The sequence below is a fragment of the Suricata suricatta genome, chromosome 1, assembly GCF_006229205.1.
Source record: "Suricata suricatta isolate VVHF042 chromosome 1, meerkat_22Aug2017_6uvM2_HiC, whole genome shotgun sequence".
Classification (NCBI taxonomy): domain Eukaryota; kingdom Metazoa; phylum Chordata; class Mammalia; order Carnivora; family Herpestidae; genus Suricata; species Suricata suricatta.
Genome location: NC_043700.1, coordinates 26,886,080 through 26,904,304, shown reverse-complemented (window position 1 = coordinate 26,904,304; position 18,225 = coordinate 26,886,080). Strand labels below are relative to the sequence as shown.

The 18,225-nt window shown below is 34.2% G+C and overlaps 1 protein-coding gene and 1 long non-coding RNA gene across 5 annotated transcripts in view; one reads left to right on the top strand and one right to left on the bottom strand.

Moving 5' to 3' along the window:
- The first annotated feature begins 47 nt into the window (after positions 1-47).
- Positions 48-18,225, top strand: part of PURG (purine rich element binding protein G) — a 35,991-nt gene continuing 17,813 nt past the window's right edge. Inside the window, exons 1-2 of one of the 3 annotated variants that reach the window (XM_029935745.1) lie at positions 48-911; positions 12,567-12,568. In XM_029935745.1, coding sequence (XP_029791605.1) covers positions 48-911; positions 12,567-12,568 — 866 coding nt within the window. Of the gene's footprint in view, positions 921-12,566; positions 12,569-18,225 lie in introns of all 3 variants that reach the window. The other 2 variants (XM_029935737.1, XM_029935731.1) reach the window with 2 other exon arrangements.
- LOC115288432 lies at positions 9,217-18,012 on the bottom strand. 2 transcript variants are annotated; one of them, XR_003907003.1, is made up of 4 exons: positions 17,410-18,012; positions 13,796-13,886; positions 11,504-11,703; positions 9,217-9,622 (listed from the first exon to the last, which is right to left on the bottom strand). It is a non-coding gene; the product is annotated as an uncharacterized LOC115288432 (long non-coding RNA). The 2 variants fall into 2 exon arrangements; XR_003907002.1 differs by lacking the exon at positions 9,217-9,622 and having other exon boundaries at positions 11,345-11,703.

The following is an 18,225-nucleotide window of genomic DNA, read 5'->3' as shown; positions in this document are numbered from 1 at the left end:
CCTCCCCCACCCCACCCCGTGTGTCTGTTTGTCACTTGCAGCTGAAGATGGAAAGAGCCAGGCGAAGGGGAGGCGGCGGCGGCCGCGGCCGCGGCGGCAAGAATGTAGGGGGCTCTGGCCTAAGCAAGAGTAGACTCTATCCCCAGGCCCAGCACTCCCACTACCCCCACTACGCGGCCTCAGCCACCCCTAATCAGGCTGGGGGTGCAGCCGAAATCCAGGAGCTGGCCTCCAAACGAGTGGACATCCAGAAAAAAAGGTTTTACCTAGACGTGAAGCAAAGCTCCCGGGGCCGGTTCCTAAAGATAGCTGAAGTCTGGATAGGGAGAGGCCGGCAGGACAATATCAGAAAGAGTAAACTGACTCTGTCCCTGTCTGTGGCAGCGGAGCTGAAGGACTGTCTAGGGGACTTCATCGAGCATTACGCCCACCTGGGCCTGAAAGGCCACCGACAGGAGCATGGCCACGGCAAAGAGCAAGTGTCCAGGAGGAGACAGAAGCACTCGGCACCCTCCCCACCAGTCTCTGTAGGGTCCGAAGAGCACCCTCATAGTGTCCTCAAAACAGACTACATAGAGAGGGACAATAGAAAATATTATCTAGACCTAAAGGAAAATCAGCGGGGTCGCTTCCTAAGAATTAGACAAACCATGATGCGGGGGACTGGCATGATAGGTTATTTTGGTCACAGTTTGGGCCAAGAACAGACTATTGTGCTCCCAGCACAAGGAATGATCGAGTTTCGTGATGCCTTGGTTCAGCTGATTGAAGACTATGGCGAAGGGGACATAGAAGAACGAAGAGGTGGAGATGATGACCCACTTGAACTCCCAGAGGGGACTTCTTTCAGAGTGGACAATAAAAGGTTCTACTTTGATGTGGGCTCTAATAAATATGGAATTTTCCTGAAGGTAAGTGAGGTGAGGCCACCTTACCGTAATACTATTACTGTTCCATTCAAAGCTTGGACAAGGTTTGGGGAGAATTTTATCAAGTATGAAGAAGAGATGAGGAAAATTTGCAACAGCCATAAAGAAAAGAGAATGGATGGCAGAAGGGCCAGTGGTGAAGAACAAGAATGCCTCGACTAGAGTGAAATTGAACTCCATCAGGCAAAATTTAAAATCATAAAATTGGCTAAAAGTACTGATCCATAATCATTTGAAGAAGTTTTTCCTCTTTTTTGGCCCTTTGTTATTAGTAATACCTCTGGTAGTTTATACTTCAAGGAGTCTGATTCTCGTGTTATACGTAGAACATTATAATTCTTATGGGAATTCTGACCTTCCCAGAGCTAAATAGTTTAGCTGCTTCAACTGCTCCAGACCATTGAAGTATGCAAATCAGCACAAAATGTGACATTCTGACCTTCTAAATACCATAACTAAGATTTACATTGCACTATGACATAATCCTGAAAAAAGATACATATACTTAATATGGAAGTATGGATTTCTATTTAACAAGTTCCCCAAAAAAGTATTCCATCCCTACTTCATTAAAAGCTGCTAAGCTTACCTGTAGGGCATTTACCACAGAAACAGAAATTGACCTCAAGTATAGTACCAATAAATTTATTTATAAAAGTACATGTAGAAATATATCAGTTCACTGGATAACAATATTAAACCATACCATTCAAGAGTCAAATCTCACAGCCACTACAGTATTCTATAATTTCAAATTTTGTGGTAACCCTGCAGTTTATAGTTGCCATATCAAAGCCGTGGGAGAGTTTTAATTGGTTATTCCAAACTAGTTATAATCCTATCTTTACCTCTACTTACTGTACCATATATTTTTATTGACTTTCCAGAGTTTTAGGAATTATTTTTATGTCACTGTTGAGTGGGAGGCTTCATCCTATGGCTTTGCTATGGAAATCTTGCTGTTTTAGCCTTTCATGCTAATTTGGAGATTGTGAGAGGTTTTTTTCCCCCAAAATATATCGTGGACTCAAGGTGTTCTATTTTATGCTTCTTCTTTAGCACTATTTCAGAGGGGTTGGTGCACCAGTTCACTGATACAAAAATACATCTGTAATAATACATTTTAGTAGCACTTTTGCAATTGCTACCCTTAAAATCGTGTCAACACTTCCAATATAAACCTGGCTTTTACAGGTATTTTAATTCCAAAAGAAGAAAAAAAGCGAACAACTTTTTTTCTAAAAAGCATTTGGAATATAAACTTTCAGTCTGGGAAAATATTTTAGATTGGTTATAAACATATTTGAAAGGAAAATTCAAGCATTTTCCAAGGTGCTCTTTATGATATTTAAAAAGGTTTACTTTACACTAGACTCACCCAGTTACCTGTATTAAAAATTACTTTCCAGGAAGTGCCACAGCAATTTTACAACACCTAAGCAATTTTTAAACAAGTGGATATACTGTATATGTGTACCAACCCACCCTGTATTAACTGACTAGAATTTTTATCTGTTGAGCTGCATTTTATTCTGATTGAAATTATTGTCTTTTATCTTGGCTTTATTCACCTCCCACACAATAAGTCCATATAATCATGTTTAAGAGCCAGACACTGATTTCAACCCCCAAATATAGCTCTCATTGATGAGAGCTGGCTGCATGGATTGAGATCAGAATGTAGCTCTCCTTTTATATACCATAAGCAGTTCAAAATTATTTTAATAATGTTTTTCCTTCAGAAATTTGTCCCCAAATACATTTAAGTAGATCACTAAGAAAACATTATGAATTAAGAAAGTAATATTACTGGCTTATCGTATTTAAAAACAAGCAATCAGTAACCCAGACCTATATGCTGGTTTTGGTTTTCAGATTGTATTTCATGTTTCCTCAAGTAGTATGAAGGAATCTCATTGGTTCATTATAATTGTGGACCATCTAGATTACTATGGAACAATTGAAGGTTGGAAGATAGTTGGAAATACTAGAGTTAATAGCACATGGTGGGTGTTGAGACTCGCAAAGTAGCAAGGATCTTTAAACAGTCCTAACTGTAAAATAACTATTGTAGACTTGATAAAAAGTAGTTTTTGGTATATGAAGGAGTGATGTGCACTTGAATTACTGTACTACTGATTGTTATTGCTGCCCATCATAGTGCCTACTAATAATTATCAACCTGTCAGATTTTGGCAAACTGGAGCTATGAATGTTCCAGTATTCGAGTGTTCCTATCACTATTGCTATGACTGTATACTCTCTCTTAAAAACCTTCCCTCCTAAGATATTTATATCCATTAAGTCTAAATGATTTCTTTCTTGGTTCTTAGTCTGATAAGATTTGAGAGTGTGTGTCTATATACATACATACGTGTGTGTGTATACACATATACACAATACATGTCAGACTTAAATATCTCTAATTCATTGTATATAAATATTAATTTTGCATTAATTGTTTAAGTAAAGAATTAGTTAAGTAGCCAAATCTTCTACATTGTATGTGTACTCCAGAGTCATTACCATCTCAAAGCTATAGATTGGTAGACACGTATATACCGGCAATTGAATATACTTTAGAATCACTATGCCTTCTGCCAGTCCTTTTGTTTCATTTTTTTATATGTATTCATTGAAAAATGAAATGATGTTATGATTTTTTGATACTTAAAATTCCCAATTATTCATCAGCCATACTCAAATATGATCCAGTTCAAAACTCTGGTATTAGGACATGTATTGCCATGTATCTTATAAAATAAGCTACTATTTTTATCTGTGCAATATACATTTTATTTATTGTCATTTGTAACATAAATGGAGCTGCAAGTGTACATGGTATTCTTCAAAATGATAGGATCCCTGCCTTGAAGACATTAAACTCTTAAGGCAACTGGATGTTAGAAGTCAAAAATGAACATTCAAGTTAGTAACCAAAATTACTAGTTCATTGTATAATTCTAAAACACTGATGATGTTTGCACATAATAACCCAAGCATAATGTGGTATAGACTCAAAACTGTAATAATATAAGCTAATAGTATGAAATTTGGAAACGGGTTCCTCATAATCGTTGGCAGTGTGCTCCTAGCAATTGAAAGCAACACGAATCTGTTGCTTATATGCAAAAGATGCAATGTATTATAAAAGTATTAAAAGTTCTGCCACATTTTATAATTTTCCTTGTTAAAGCCCCAAACTGCCATGTCCCTTAAACTTGAGTCAAACATAAGCTTATTTGCACTAAAGAGCATGGCCAAAAAGTAAACGACAGGGTGGAAAAGCTAATTGGAACCTCTTGAAATAATTGGTTCTAATGGGAGAATTTCACATTTGTCTATTTGAAAGCTATATGGTCCAGGCAGACAATCTGTCAGTTCACTAATTTATTAATGCACTTTACCTTTTGTATATAGAAGATGTACATTTATGCCACTTGACAGGTGGGATGTGTTTCAATAACTACGTAGTTAGACTCTGTAGGGTGACTTGCATGCAGATGTTTGTGTCGGAACTGCTATAATAACAAGTTTCCATTAAATCAGTGTAACAGAGAAGGGTAGAAGATACTTTTGAAACAACTCCCAATACATTTAACAAACACTTTTAAAGTAGTGTTCATACTTGTATTCTTAAGAACTAAAATCAGTAAAAAGCTGCTTCTAGCCCAGATTAGTATTACAGTTGAGACTATATCTACTTGAGACTCCCCTTAATACCCTGAAAGTTAATTTTGGGAATTTGTGCACAAAAAAAAAAATTTAGTAATTCTGTTTCATTGTTGATGTGTGTTAAAACAACTAATGAAAAGACAGCACATGATACTGTATAAGAATTAAAGGTATGGTTGGCTGATACAGTGTCATTAAGAAAACACCCAGACTAAAGAACAAAAGGTTCACATTAAGAAAATGCAAAGAGCCTCAGAACCATTGCTAAAATAAATACAGTATTATTTCAAAATTTGCAGAACTAACTTTCACCAACCAAAAAGGGTATTGGGAGATTTAGTGTATCCTTTCATCCTAAAAACTTCCTGAGATGTACGTTTGAAAACTAGATAATTGTTGCTTAATAATAGGTTGTATGTACTTTACTAAGAAACACTGTGTACTAACAATTCATCAAGAATATGCTATATTTACTGCATTCATTTTATATATATGGATAAGAATACATTATATATAGTCATCCTATCTTAATATATTCATGTATTTATATTGTAATTTTGCAAATATTTTCAGTAAAATAAACATTTATCTGAGCTGCACAATTTGAAGAGGATGAAATTGGAATACACCTCAGACACTCATTTTTACTAAGCAGCTACCATTGAAAGCTGGTGTATGTACTATCATTCCTTTAGATTTTGTTTTATGGTTTACTTTAATATCTAAGTGATTAGGACTTAATTTGAATTTTTAAGTGGTGTTCTGAAAATAATTTTTATAAGCATGAGGTTTTTTTCCCCTGCTTATTTCAAAATGTCTTTCATTGGAACTATTTATAAAATCCTATTCCAAGCTTTATGTAAGGGCTTTGCTTAGTCACCACATAGTTTGAAGTCTGTGTTTACTAAAACACCAAACATCTTTGGCAGGATGAAATCTAAAGTAAACCACACAGAGAAGTTAAAATTGATTCTGTGCCAACAGAATAACACAGGTATAATATTTATCACTGCCAAATAAGATTCTTACAGTCCTTCTGATGTTTCCTTAAAATTTCTTGAGTTTCACTGGTAACTGGTGGCTAGTGGCTAACCCATCAGAGGAAGAGAATAAGGATTAGTATGCTGTTGAGACAGTCCGTAGTCCCCAGTGCTGTAGCAAAGAGGTACAGGGAAAATGTGTGTTTCCCAGCTTAAGGTCATGTGAAAGTTGAGTCACACTTACTGTCACAAAGTAAAGATACCAAAACTTATGTAGATGGATCTTGGAAAAACAATATATGTACTAGTATATTTTCTTCTATAATGTAAAAAAAAAGTCTTTTTTTCTTAATTTGACAGGTTTTTTAAAATTGAATTTATTTTAGTAGTGAGTTTTTAATCAATATTTTTGAATAGGGAAAACATATATGGTACAAAATTTAAGTACTTCAGTTAGGTAGACAGTGAAAGGTAACAACCAGTGTTGCCAATTTCTTGTGTATCCTTCTAGAGGTACTCTGAATATACAAACGTATGTGTCTATACATATATTCTTTATAAACATACAAATGAAAATGTATACACTGTGCTGTGTATATGTCCTAGTAGTATCAGTTTTAGATCTGTCATTTTAAACTAATTTTTCCTTTTTACTTAGTTACCATACTTGTACTAGGTAACATAACACTTAATTTGAATTATGATATTATACCAAGAGAATCTCAAGGAAATTTTGAAAGAATCCCATGAATATTAACTTAAAATGCAAATATGTATATATATTAATTTAAAATGTATAAATATTTAATTTCCCTTCCCTACCCCTAACCACCTTCCTGTCCTCCCCGCTTCCCTCAAGAGAGTATTGGTCTTTTTCCTAAAGTAATACCGTTCAAGATTGGCAGGATATTAAACTATTTTACCAAGTGTTATTTTAGGTTAACTATGTTCTCCAGTGAAAACACCCCTATATAAAGCTTTAACAAATTATCACCAAGTTTTACTAATTCTGTTAATATCTTATTGTTATCCAAAGACCTTGCCATTATGAGAGCAGATGAGTAATGGAACTATAGTGAAAGGTTGTGTTATGACTGTTGAAATCTTTTGATTTGTTAGCATGAGCTTTCATCTTTATTATGATGAGGCTATTAATGAATAGTTCAGTTAGCAACCTAGTCAAATCCAGTACTACACAAAGGGCTAACACTAGTCCTGATTGTTTAAGGCATGGATTCCCTACTGAAAAGCTCAGAGTCCGTCCTATGTCTTTGGGACCAGAAGCGGTACTATGATGATGTGGGGAGAGAGTAAAAACTTTGGGGCTATGAGGTTACAAATACAACTAAACCATCTCCGTTCTCTGCTGGAATAGTATTAAACAATAAATTGTTTAAAAATAAAGTTAGCATTATACATTAACAGTTTTTCCTACCCCTCCCTCCAAAATCATAATTCTCTTTTCATTCAGATCAAACAGGTATTTTTAAAGTCACCTTTCTAATAACCACCAAGAAAAAATCATTCAAAAAATTGAAAGTCCCATCCTAGAACCTTGAAGGATATTACCTAGTTATAAATTAAATCAACCAGCGGAAAAGACCCAGTACTGTTAGAAATACCTTAAAGAATATGAGGGTTGAGGAGGAATTTTTTAATGGATTGACACCTGTAAATTTTATGAAAATATTAACAGGTTTAAGAAATTCAAGCACTGACTTAAACATTAGAAAGATATCTCCATAACTGATGGCATAATTTCCTGTTTGCAAAATGAGAGAGTTGTTAGAAACAGGACCCTCTTAAATATATATTTTTAAAGAATAAAAAAGTTTATTTTAATGATGAACAACTCATCATCCTTTGCAGATTCTATAACATTGGTAAAAATCTCCAGGTACTTACTTGTTCAAGCTTAAAATGGTTCCTATTTATTGCTTCTTATTTAAAGAGAGGGGCCAAAAAGGAGGTAAATTCTCCTGCAGGAATGAGTTCTTAAAAATTAGGAATTTCCCATCCTTAATCAAGGAGTTTCCCATGTTGGCACTTTCAGGTAAATTATGTTTTCCAAACTTTACCTTCTTTCAGATATTCTTTGGGAGAAAATGTCTTACTGAGGCCAGTGACATCTACCAGTAAATAAAAACGTATTCATAATGAAATTAGTGCTGCTACAGTGAAGTCAATTTGTGATGTGAATATAAAGAAAATACTTATTAATGAAATATACAGTTTCTTCTTTTCTGTTGTTGACTTATTTCTAAGATTGAATAGGCATTGTCTGCCCTCTCATCCCCCCCCTTGTAGACTTAATTTATGTGTTACTCTATTCGAATGTTCATTAGTTTCCAGGAAATCACAGGGGTAAATAAAAGGGAAAGTAATCCTTAAGAAAAATGTTCATACTGGTTAACACTTAGACCTGCTCCCAAGTGTAAGATTAGGAGAAAAATTGTTTTGTGGGCTTTTGTCTTTATCAAAATGGTGGTATGAATCTATTTGATCAGATTAAAGACAGAATTTCTTGTGAGATACCTATATTCATAAATCTTTAGTGTCTTATTTTTCTTGGCATAGTATAACACATACTCTTCAAGATTTTTTTATTTGTTGTGGATTTGATGAGGCTGTTGCCTAGAGGTAGCAAATACACAAGTAAAAGAGAAAAGTAGTGGCTTACTATTTTGTTTGCCTATAACAAAAGAAGTCAGTATCACAAAACAGAAGAAATAAGACCTCTCAAAACCAAATCCCTATTTATTTAACCTTTAAAATATCATTTGAGAAATAATAAGACCTAATTTTTCCAGTGTAAGGCCTGACTCTCAGTAAACCATTTAACTTCAGTACAATAACTTCGTTTTATGAAAAATGAACAAGATCATGCTAGAAGCTAAGGTTCCCTCCTACTCTAAACTTCTAATATTCAGTAACAATGGAGTGTGAAAGAAGAAACAATACCAGAATTGGAAAGTGTAAGACAATCTCTCTTTATACTAAAAACAACAAAATAACGCAGCAATCTGTGATGATACCCAAAAGACCATGAAGAAGTGGCAGTTTTATCACATGTATGTATCTCTTCAGCCACACAACATGAAATTTTGTTTCTAGTTCTTAAGATCAAACTGTTTTACACTAACTATACAACTATCCTGTGCTTTAATTTTTTATAGAAGTACTTTTATTATCTATGGGAGGTCTTATTCTTTAGAAACATCACTGCTTTCTACACATTCTGTAATCATTTCTTATATTGTGCATGGCAAAAGAACTTTAAAAATTAACATCGCACCCTGAAATGCCATCATACCTGAAATAACCTTAAATTACATTGCTAAATATTACACCGCTATCATTTCAGGGGCCCCTGAGAATCAAGTACTACCTTTGACCTCTATTTCCTTGGTCTGCTGAACATATTATGTCACAAATAATGATGGTTAACAAAGGAAATCAGGAAGAGCACTGAACTGTGAACTATATGGTTCTACTTTAGAGCACCCATAACTACTAGAGTGTGAAAAGATAAAACATCAAAATGAGTTTGTTTGTTTTGTTCTTAGCCTCGAGAAACCACCAAGGTTGATGATTGAAGGGAAAGAGAAGAACACGCAAGGGGTTTTGTCCCAGATGCTTTATTTAGGCGCCCAAATCCTCCAGTATATAGTGTGCCGCCACCACTGTCAATAGATCAAATGGAAAAGAGTGACACCTTCTCCCTAGACCTCTTCTTTTGGTCCCCATATGTTTATCAGAGACCATGCTTAAGAGTTACCAAAGTGTATTTTGAAGTGTGTATGCACATGTGTATCTTATTGATTTCAAAAATCTCTAAGCATAAAATTCCATTGCAGAAATAGTCTGTGAAATAAAGCAGCCTTTAAGCCTGGTGGTGGTTTTGCAATAGCAATCTTGTTGGTCAGTTTGCAACAAATTCTATTGAGAGTGAATTGCCTGTTGTTAGAAATTTTTTTCTCTTCTCTCTTCTCAAAATAGCAGATACATTTTTGGTTCCTCGTTGTTTCTTCTTCAGCGCTGTTTGAAACCAAAGTGGAATATGAGAGAACAGTTCAGTTGGCAGTTATTTGCCCTTGCCACTTGGTAGAAATTGTCCTTAGCTTCCCTTTCAAACATTCTGACCAACTTAACCAAAAGAACACATAAGTGCCAAAACTACCCACAAAATAAAACAACAGAACCGTTAAGATAATAATTTAGGGGGTGCCTGGTTGGCTCGGTCAGTTAAGTGTCCGACTTTGGCTCAGGTCATGATCTTGTGGTTCGTGATCTTGCTGACAGCTCAAAACCTGGAACCTGTTTCAAATTCTGTGTCTCCCTCTCTGTCCCTCCACTGCTTGTGCCCTCTCTCTCGCTCTCAAAAATAAATAAACATTAAAAATATCTAAAGATAATTTAAAGACAAGGATAAGGATATGTACAAGACACCCAGATATAAAAAAAAATTCCTTATCATTTGCTAATTAGCTTCAGAAACTGCTATAATTTTTTCTAGGTCTTTCTGACTAGCAATGTGGTTTATACCAATGATTGACAGTCTAGAATTTCAATAGGACAAAATAGTTGGAAAGTTCAGTTGAATTTATTATGGAATTTTATCTATTGCTGTTCTCCAGAAAGGTTAAACCATGCTAAAATCATATGTAAAAATAGAATTCTAAAATTTCTTCCGTTCTTTTACCCCCTTTCATACACTATACCCTGTTGGATGTTGGTAAGAACAGTAATTTCTCCCAATATCACCATGGCTCCATTCTATCCTATTTATTTGTTTAGATGACAATTGAAACACAATAAAGACAGACTTAAAAAATGTCTTATAAACTAGAGCTATAGATTCAGAAAGAACTGCTACTTTACTAATATCAACACTAATACCGTTTATCTGTACAGGAATTTTGTATGAATAGAAACATTTCTCTTGGGAAGATATGGACTGAAAGTTCAGTTATTCCAACTTTTCCCATATACACTGATCTAAAGAAAATACTTTGACTAGCATGATTGACAAGTAATTTCAGAAACGAATGTAGCCTCTAAGAAAATTGCACCATGACCATTTTTAAAGAGACGTTAGTAACCGAGTCAATCTTATTAGTATTAACTATTACTTATTGAATACCTACCATATATTAGACATTGCTGAACCCCCTATAACTATTCTACTTATAGCAACCCTATTGTCACCATTTTTATCACCACCATTTTAATATGATTTTCCAGAGATTTTCAAAACTGCTTCAGTATTTCAGAACTAATATATTTGAACCCAAATTGACACCAAGCCAAAGATTGTGTTCATTAAATTAAGCCAAAATATCTTTAAGACTTACTCCAAAATTTAAACCCCTGACTAACATAGCACAATATACCCCCATACACCACTGCTAAATCTGCCTCAGATTACTGGGAATTATTTTATCCCAAACTAATCCCTATATATGGGGCTAGTACCACCAAGAGACACTCCTTATATAAGTGTTCATCTAGTTTTTTAAAGTTCAGTGCTATTAAATACAACTTGATTGATCTTTAGTTTATGGATTGAATTTCTAATCTCAACCATTTTAAATAAATGTCAGTAATTTTGAAAAGAGAGCAGATGATAATATAGATGGATCATCCCAATTTAACCCTTAAGTGCAGAGAGAAGACAAATTACTATTAACTGTGAGTCTACAATTTCATTTTCATGACCCAAAATCAACTGATCATGTTGAATTGATTTGGAAATAAGTCTTGTCAATATCAGTGAAAAGTTTATTGTTTTCTGCAACTTTTTACCATCTTAGTCTTCCTAGATCATTCCACTGTTTTTCATATTTCATTACCAAATCTCTTCTTTTCCTGATCTCCAGCAGAAAAAAATGGAACTGACCACCCCATTTATAGACATACACTTTTCTTTGTTACTCCAGGCCAGAGGGCTTGTTAAAACACAGTTTGCTGGCCCTGCCTCCTGGGTTTATTCCGTAGGCCTGGTGAAGGTGAGGAGAGGCCCAAACATTTGCATTTCTGACGAATTCCCAGGTGAGCTTGCGGCTGCTGCCATGGGGACCACACTTTAAGAACTGCAGGTTGATGTGATCTTACCTTAGCTACAAAAGACAGGGAAGGAGAAATGTGGTCAAAACAACCATAGCATCCTGATAGAAAGAAGACTCAGTGCTATTCATTCTGCCTTGAGAATTTACAAATCTAAAATGATATTTTTTATCAATTGACTAGACTTTAGGTAAAAATCATTTTCTTCTCTTTTTATTCTTTCATGACATTTAATAACATTTCTTCTGATTTTTTGACAACTATCTTGAGATAACTCTGATAGGAATGAACAATTATGAATTCTTGTATGAAAAGTTTAGCATTCAAATTTATTTTTTAATACCATATTTTTAATTTATCAAATAACTGGTATATAAATCTTAGTAATGGAAAGTAAATATTAATTTCTATACTCAACAGTTATTAATGCAAGTGTTAGAGAACATTAAATATTTGAGTTTGAAGGGACCTTAGTTTAGTCGCTCAACTTTACCTTTTGTGACATATGTCATGTAGCTCAAATGGTTCATAATTACTAAAATAAGCAAAAAACAGAAAAAGAGGCTGAAGCTTCAAATGCTGATTGTCTCTTAAGATACATAAATAAGAAATATACTAATTTCTTTTAAAAGCATATATTTTCATCATCTTCCTATGTCTATATGTGTATGATAGAGGCACTATAGATACATACTGTAATGCATTTATGGTACTTTTAGTGGGACCCATTGATTTAAATTAGAGAAACTTCTCCTGGATGCTCATTGAAGAGATTTGAAAACATGACCAACATACTTAAAAATAATTTATGTTTGCTAACCTGTGAACATTCTATAATTAATGTATTGATCAAAATTAATAAAACAGTATTTTATATAAGTCTATATAATTAATATCTATGACATAACCTTAATAGCTGTCATTCTAGTGAGTTACACTTTGTCAGAAATACCAAATCATTCATATATAGACAGCTGGCAGTTCTGCAAGTTCATTAACTTCTCTTTCCAGCTACTACCCCTTCAAAGATTTGTACTCCAGAACAATGAATGAATTCCTAATTGTGAAAAAGATGAAAATAACAGAGATAGTCACCAAGTCAAAAGGATTATTATAGGCTGTGTAATGTTTTTTTTTAATTCTGTGTCCTGTTTGTATTATAGCTACAATTTAAATTTTTGATTTAAAAAATTTACATCTTATCATTTGAATCAGCTTCAGACAGAATAGAGATTTATAGAAAATTTCAGCTTGCCAGGAAGGCCAACTTTAAGAAGTAGTGCTTCTTCTTGGTTGCTGAAATTATTTAAGGTATAGAATAGACATGCACTTAATTTAGGATGCATAAAGGGAATTAATAAATCAAGAAAAAATGAACTGTTATTATCTTGAAGATTTTTTTCAACTCTGAGAGTATTTCTTGGGAATACTTGGAACTTTTGTATTCAGGTCTTCTGTTAGTTTATCATGTTGGGTAAAGAAGTGTGATTTCAATTTTTCTAGTATTATTCTGAAAACACATTAAGAAAAAAATGATTTCCTCCTACCCCTTGTTATTGCAAAACAACCTAAGAGGCATTTTCAAATTTTCATGAGCTGTACTAATTAAATTAGTTAAGATAGGTTTCATGAGATTTGCCCTGAAAAATTAAGTCTAGCTTTTATGATTTTCATAAGAAATATTTTACTTTCCATCTTTTTTTTCTTCAGAAACAACCATATGAAGGAATGAACTCAGTACTTATGTTGCTATTTCAAAAGTACCTACTACAGGTTTATTTGGGAAGACATAAGTGATGGTACAGTAAATTGGATACCCAAATTATTGCATATTATGAGGTTTTTCTTCATAAAAGTCTAGATTAAATTCTGTTTAAAGATTGAAGCAACAAAATAATATTTTAATTCTCTATTTTTTCTTGCACTACTAATTTAAAATGAAAAAAAAACAACATAATTCGCTATTTCCTCTTCAGTTTTCTGTATTACAGAACAAGATTCCAAGTAAGTTGATTAATGCTGCAAATCATATATGTGTTTCTCTCCTGGAGAGTTTCAAGGCTTTGTTTAGGGCAAAAGGGCACCTGTGCAATAATACCTAAATTCAGGGATATGGGATGAACCAATATGAAACTTGGTTCTCACTTGTGAGGTCCATTTTTTCTTGTCACTTCTTCCAGGCATCTTGTGCTTTCTCATGACACTGTAACATTTCCAAATTTCAGTGGACAAATATCTTTTAGAGAGAGATCTGAGTAAGTCAAAATGCATTACAGCAAAGTCTATAAACTATTACACGTTTCTAAATATTTAGCTAAGTAAATTTTTACTCTGCACGAATATTACACATGTGTGTGTGTGTGTCTAAAATTTTAAAGACAGCCCAGTCTTCCCCTTCCACCCGCTCCATGCCCCCAGAGAAGTTCCAGCAAATTGGCTGCATCTTTTTTGTTACTACAATTGATCGGCTGCCCTAAAGTGCTATGTTGAGAATGTGATATCTGCATCTATAGGAAAAGAGAGATGAACAGCGTTCATGCCAAATATTTGCTATTTGTCATCCCTGCTTTAGAGCTATAAAAGTTCTGATTATAGCTCTGAAAATTTCAAGGTTAGCCAGACAGCTGGTTCTTGCAGATCAGACTGCCATTTGACTCACTCAAGAATATCTCTTCTAATATTTCAAAGAGATTGTTTAATCCAATAATCCCTCCTTTAAAACAGTAGAGACTCTCCAGTGTACCTCTCAGGAACCCAAAGAACCATGGCCATGATGGTGTCAGCAAGAATATCCCTAAACATTAAACTCTTATTTGCCTCTAACCTCCATTAAAATGACAGAAGTTTCTCCCCTTAATATTTAGTCCAGTCATTCTCAAACGTTCGTTTCCAAAGCATATTAAAAATTGTAGGTTCTGGTCCCTACCCCCAGAGATTCTGATTTGGTTGGTCCAGAGTGAGGTTCAGAAACCGGCTTTTTTATCTTGCTCTTTCTGAATGTTGTGGGAGCTATTCTTTGTTATGGCCTTAGACTAGCATTCTTTATTCCATATCATCTTTCCAACTGGAGTTGTTTAGGTTTTAATACAGTTAGCCAAAATGGTTTTTTGGCTATCCTGTTAACTAGTACTATCTAAAGCTCACTTTAAATGCAGAGAGGCTACATACATAAACCCAAGTATTTAATCTAGAATGTCATACTATCATTTTGTCTAGCTTTCTGGGCAGTGATCGCTGGGAATGCTAGTTTCTCCCCCACCTCCAATGTTCAGTTTCAAACTACTTGACATGTAACCACTGGTTGCATATTCCCCAGATGTCAAGACAGAAATATTCTTTCTAGCCTGAGTTAAGTTCATAGGTGATTTGTCTTTCACCTTTTTACTAGCTAACCCTCTAAGTCTCAAATGACTTCCCAATTTTCTTTTTTAAGTATAAACTTAAAATTTATTGGGTGTACAAAAAAATATCCTTAATCAATCTAACTCACTCTTCTGGTCTAGTTGAGTTTTTTTTTAATTGTGGTTTAAAAAGCACATAACAAAATTTACTATCTTAACCATTTCTAATATGCAGCTCATTAGGGCTAAGTACATTCACCTTGTGGTACCACCAATGTCCAGAACTTTTCTTCTTGCAAAACTGCAACTCTAAGCCCGTTGAAAGACTGTCTATTCCTCCACCCCATCCCCTGGCAACCAGCCGGGTACTTTCTTCTCAATCTTTTTTTTTAAATAAGCAAGGTAACTTGCTTAACTCTTCTCCCAACAATAGTGGGTTTATTGCTATTGATTATTGCTACTTAGCTCTCCAAGTATAATCCTTATATCCTGTGTTGTTATAATTCTCACATGTAAAAAGGTTTACAGTTGCAAAGCAATTGTGCTTATATTAATTAAGCAATCCTTAGAATCTTTGAGTGGCTGCAAATAAAATATATTTGGACCTGGAAACTTTCCTCTGAGTGGCAAGTAAAGGTAACCTTTATTCCTCATGAGACCTAGGAGAGTCCAGAGGGATTGTTTTTGTGTGTTTGTTCGTTAGTTGAAGTTTTGAGGTTAGAATTACCAAGGCAATTAAATCATGGATTTTTTCTGTAGATTTTTCCTATGTCCGTTCTAGGATTTTTTCATTACTTACGAAGTTAATTAGAAATTTTTCTGGAATTTAGCAGAGTTAATGTTTACTAAATGCTTTCAAAATCTTTGTTGAGTACAATATGAAACTTTACCTTTAAGCTGCTTCATTAGACATATAACCTGGGAGGAAATAGGCATGAATAAAAATGCATTTTCTGCACATGGAGTGTTTCAGATGCTAGTTTCGGAATCATTGGCAGGAAGAAAAACCCAAACCCAAGAAACATTCTTAAAACTCTTTATTTTTCAAGTTTTTCTAAAATTCATCTTCCTCTGTTATTAAAATTTTCTAAAGAAATGAATAAAGTTTAAATCCTACTAGCAATATCCATGTAAATAAATGGAAATGCTATAATTATGAGTATTATGCTGGATTTTGACATAGAAAAAATAAGCCTGTTCTTGGCCTAAATTATCTTGGAACTAACACAAAGACCAGTTGATAGTGATTCTTGGATAATGATAACCAAGTCATTTTTCATTTTACAAATTTAACAATTCGTAATATTAGTGTATATGATTTTTTCAGACAAATGCTATTTAGGGCAATTTTTTAAAAATCCATAATTTTTGTACACCCAGATATTTCTTTAATGATCTGCTTCAACATACTGATAATATTTACTTCAAAGAAAATTCTTTAAAATTGAATCTCATTATTTCCTTGATCTCCCTATAAAATTTAAAATGTTTTCTCAATATGAAGAAAAATTTTTGAGTTGAAAATATTTAGTGAAAGAGTTGTAATGCATCTGGTTCAGTAACATAGTGAGCAATTACTCTGCCCTTTCCAGTGCCCTGTCACTATTTAAGATTTTTCTTCATTGCTCGCCATTATCACCCCAATATCACAGAAACTCATTTCATACCATGCAATTCTCAAAGCGCACACTGCCAACAGCCTAGAACTTTACCTCTCCTCTGAAGTCTCTAACATAAGCTAGGCACTAATATTTTGTCAGGAAGACTCTGTATCTAATATAGTAAAAAACTTCAGCTTGAAAATTCCCCAAGTTGTAAGCATTTTTTGACAATTATTTACATACTTTCTCAATTATAATATTAAATTTACTTAGAATAAAGAATGCCCATTGGATTTATAATAACTAAAGCTAATTTGCATTATTGTTCTCCAAGCATTATTAAACTCTACTCCTATTTAAGGAATTCTTTGAGTCATTAACTTATTACATACAATTTGGTTCGTTAATCACCATTTACTGTTTGACTTATTTTTTTAAAAGACCCAAATATTACATTTAATGACATATCAAGCTGGGATTCAAGCAGTACCTTCTGTTAAAGTGATTTTCTTCTGTCATCAGAAATAATACGTAACATCTATGTTTTATTTGATGGAAATATTTTATAGTTCATATGAAAAAAACTCAATCTTAAACACAGAATTTTATTCTTACATTAGATTTTCAATAACTTAATTCTAAATGATTAGTTTCAAAGCTTTTATCACAAAATAACTATAAAATGAATGTCAATGTCAAATTACTCACTATATCTGTGCAGTAATTAATAATGTCTCCCCCCCCCCCAAATTTACTGTGTATTACTCAGACTACGGTTTCAAGCATTCATGGAATTTGAAGAACCCTAAGTTCTCACCTTTTCCCTCCTGGTGTGCAGCAGTGTGGAACCGAGGTCAGCGTGCTCTGCGCCCTGTAGCTGGCCCCGGCAGAGTCATTTAACCTCTGTGGGCCCCGGCTGATTTACTCCTCACTTGTGGGAACTGGCTCATAACAGATGATCCCTAAGAACCTTGCCATTTCTGTATCCCTGCAGTCATTGAAACTTCGATTACAGTTGCCTTTCAACTTCTTTCTTTGGCCTTTCCGTATTTTTCTCTGCATCGTCTTTGTTTCATCTGACATTTATTGGCCATTCATTCCTCCTTGGCATCCTTCATACTTAGATATGGTTGCTTCACTGAAGTATTTCAGAGCACTATTCTTCTGTCTGATTTGCCCAATCCCTTTTTTTGTTAAGTTTAAGACCAGAGACTGTTTCTTCTTCCTTTCTATTCCCCTCCACACCTAGCACTGTGCTGATTACTTAAATCATCTCTCTTCACTTAATCACCACTGTTCCTGTTCCTGCTTTGCCTTTGAACTCTCCTTGCTTCAAGATCACAGTACTTCACAGACAAATCAAAATGGCGACAAGTAGGAATGAGAGCAATAACTTTAAAACCTGATAAGAAATACTATGTCAAGGACTGACTCACAGGTTAAGATACAGTAGAATATGGGACCTTTTGTTTCCTGCACATCCTAAATTTTACTTCAGAAATATTCTTACCCTTGCTCAATAAATAGACAACTGATCCTGTTCTATTCACTCAATGGATGTTGAGTTGTACCTTGTTCCAAGCGCTATGCTAGGGACTAGAGATCCAAGAATTTACAAAAGAAAAATATTCCA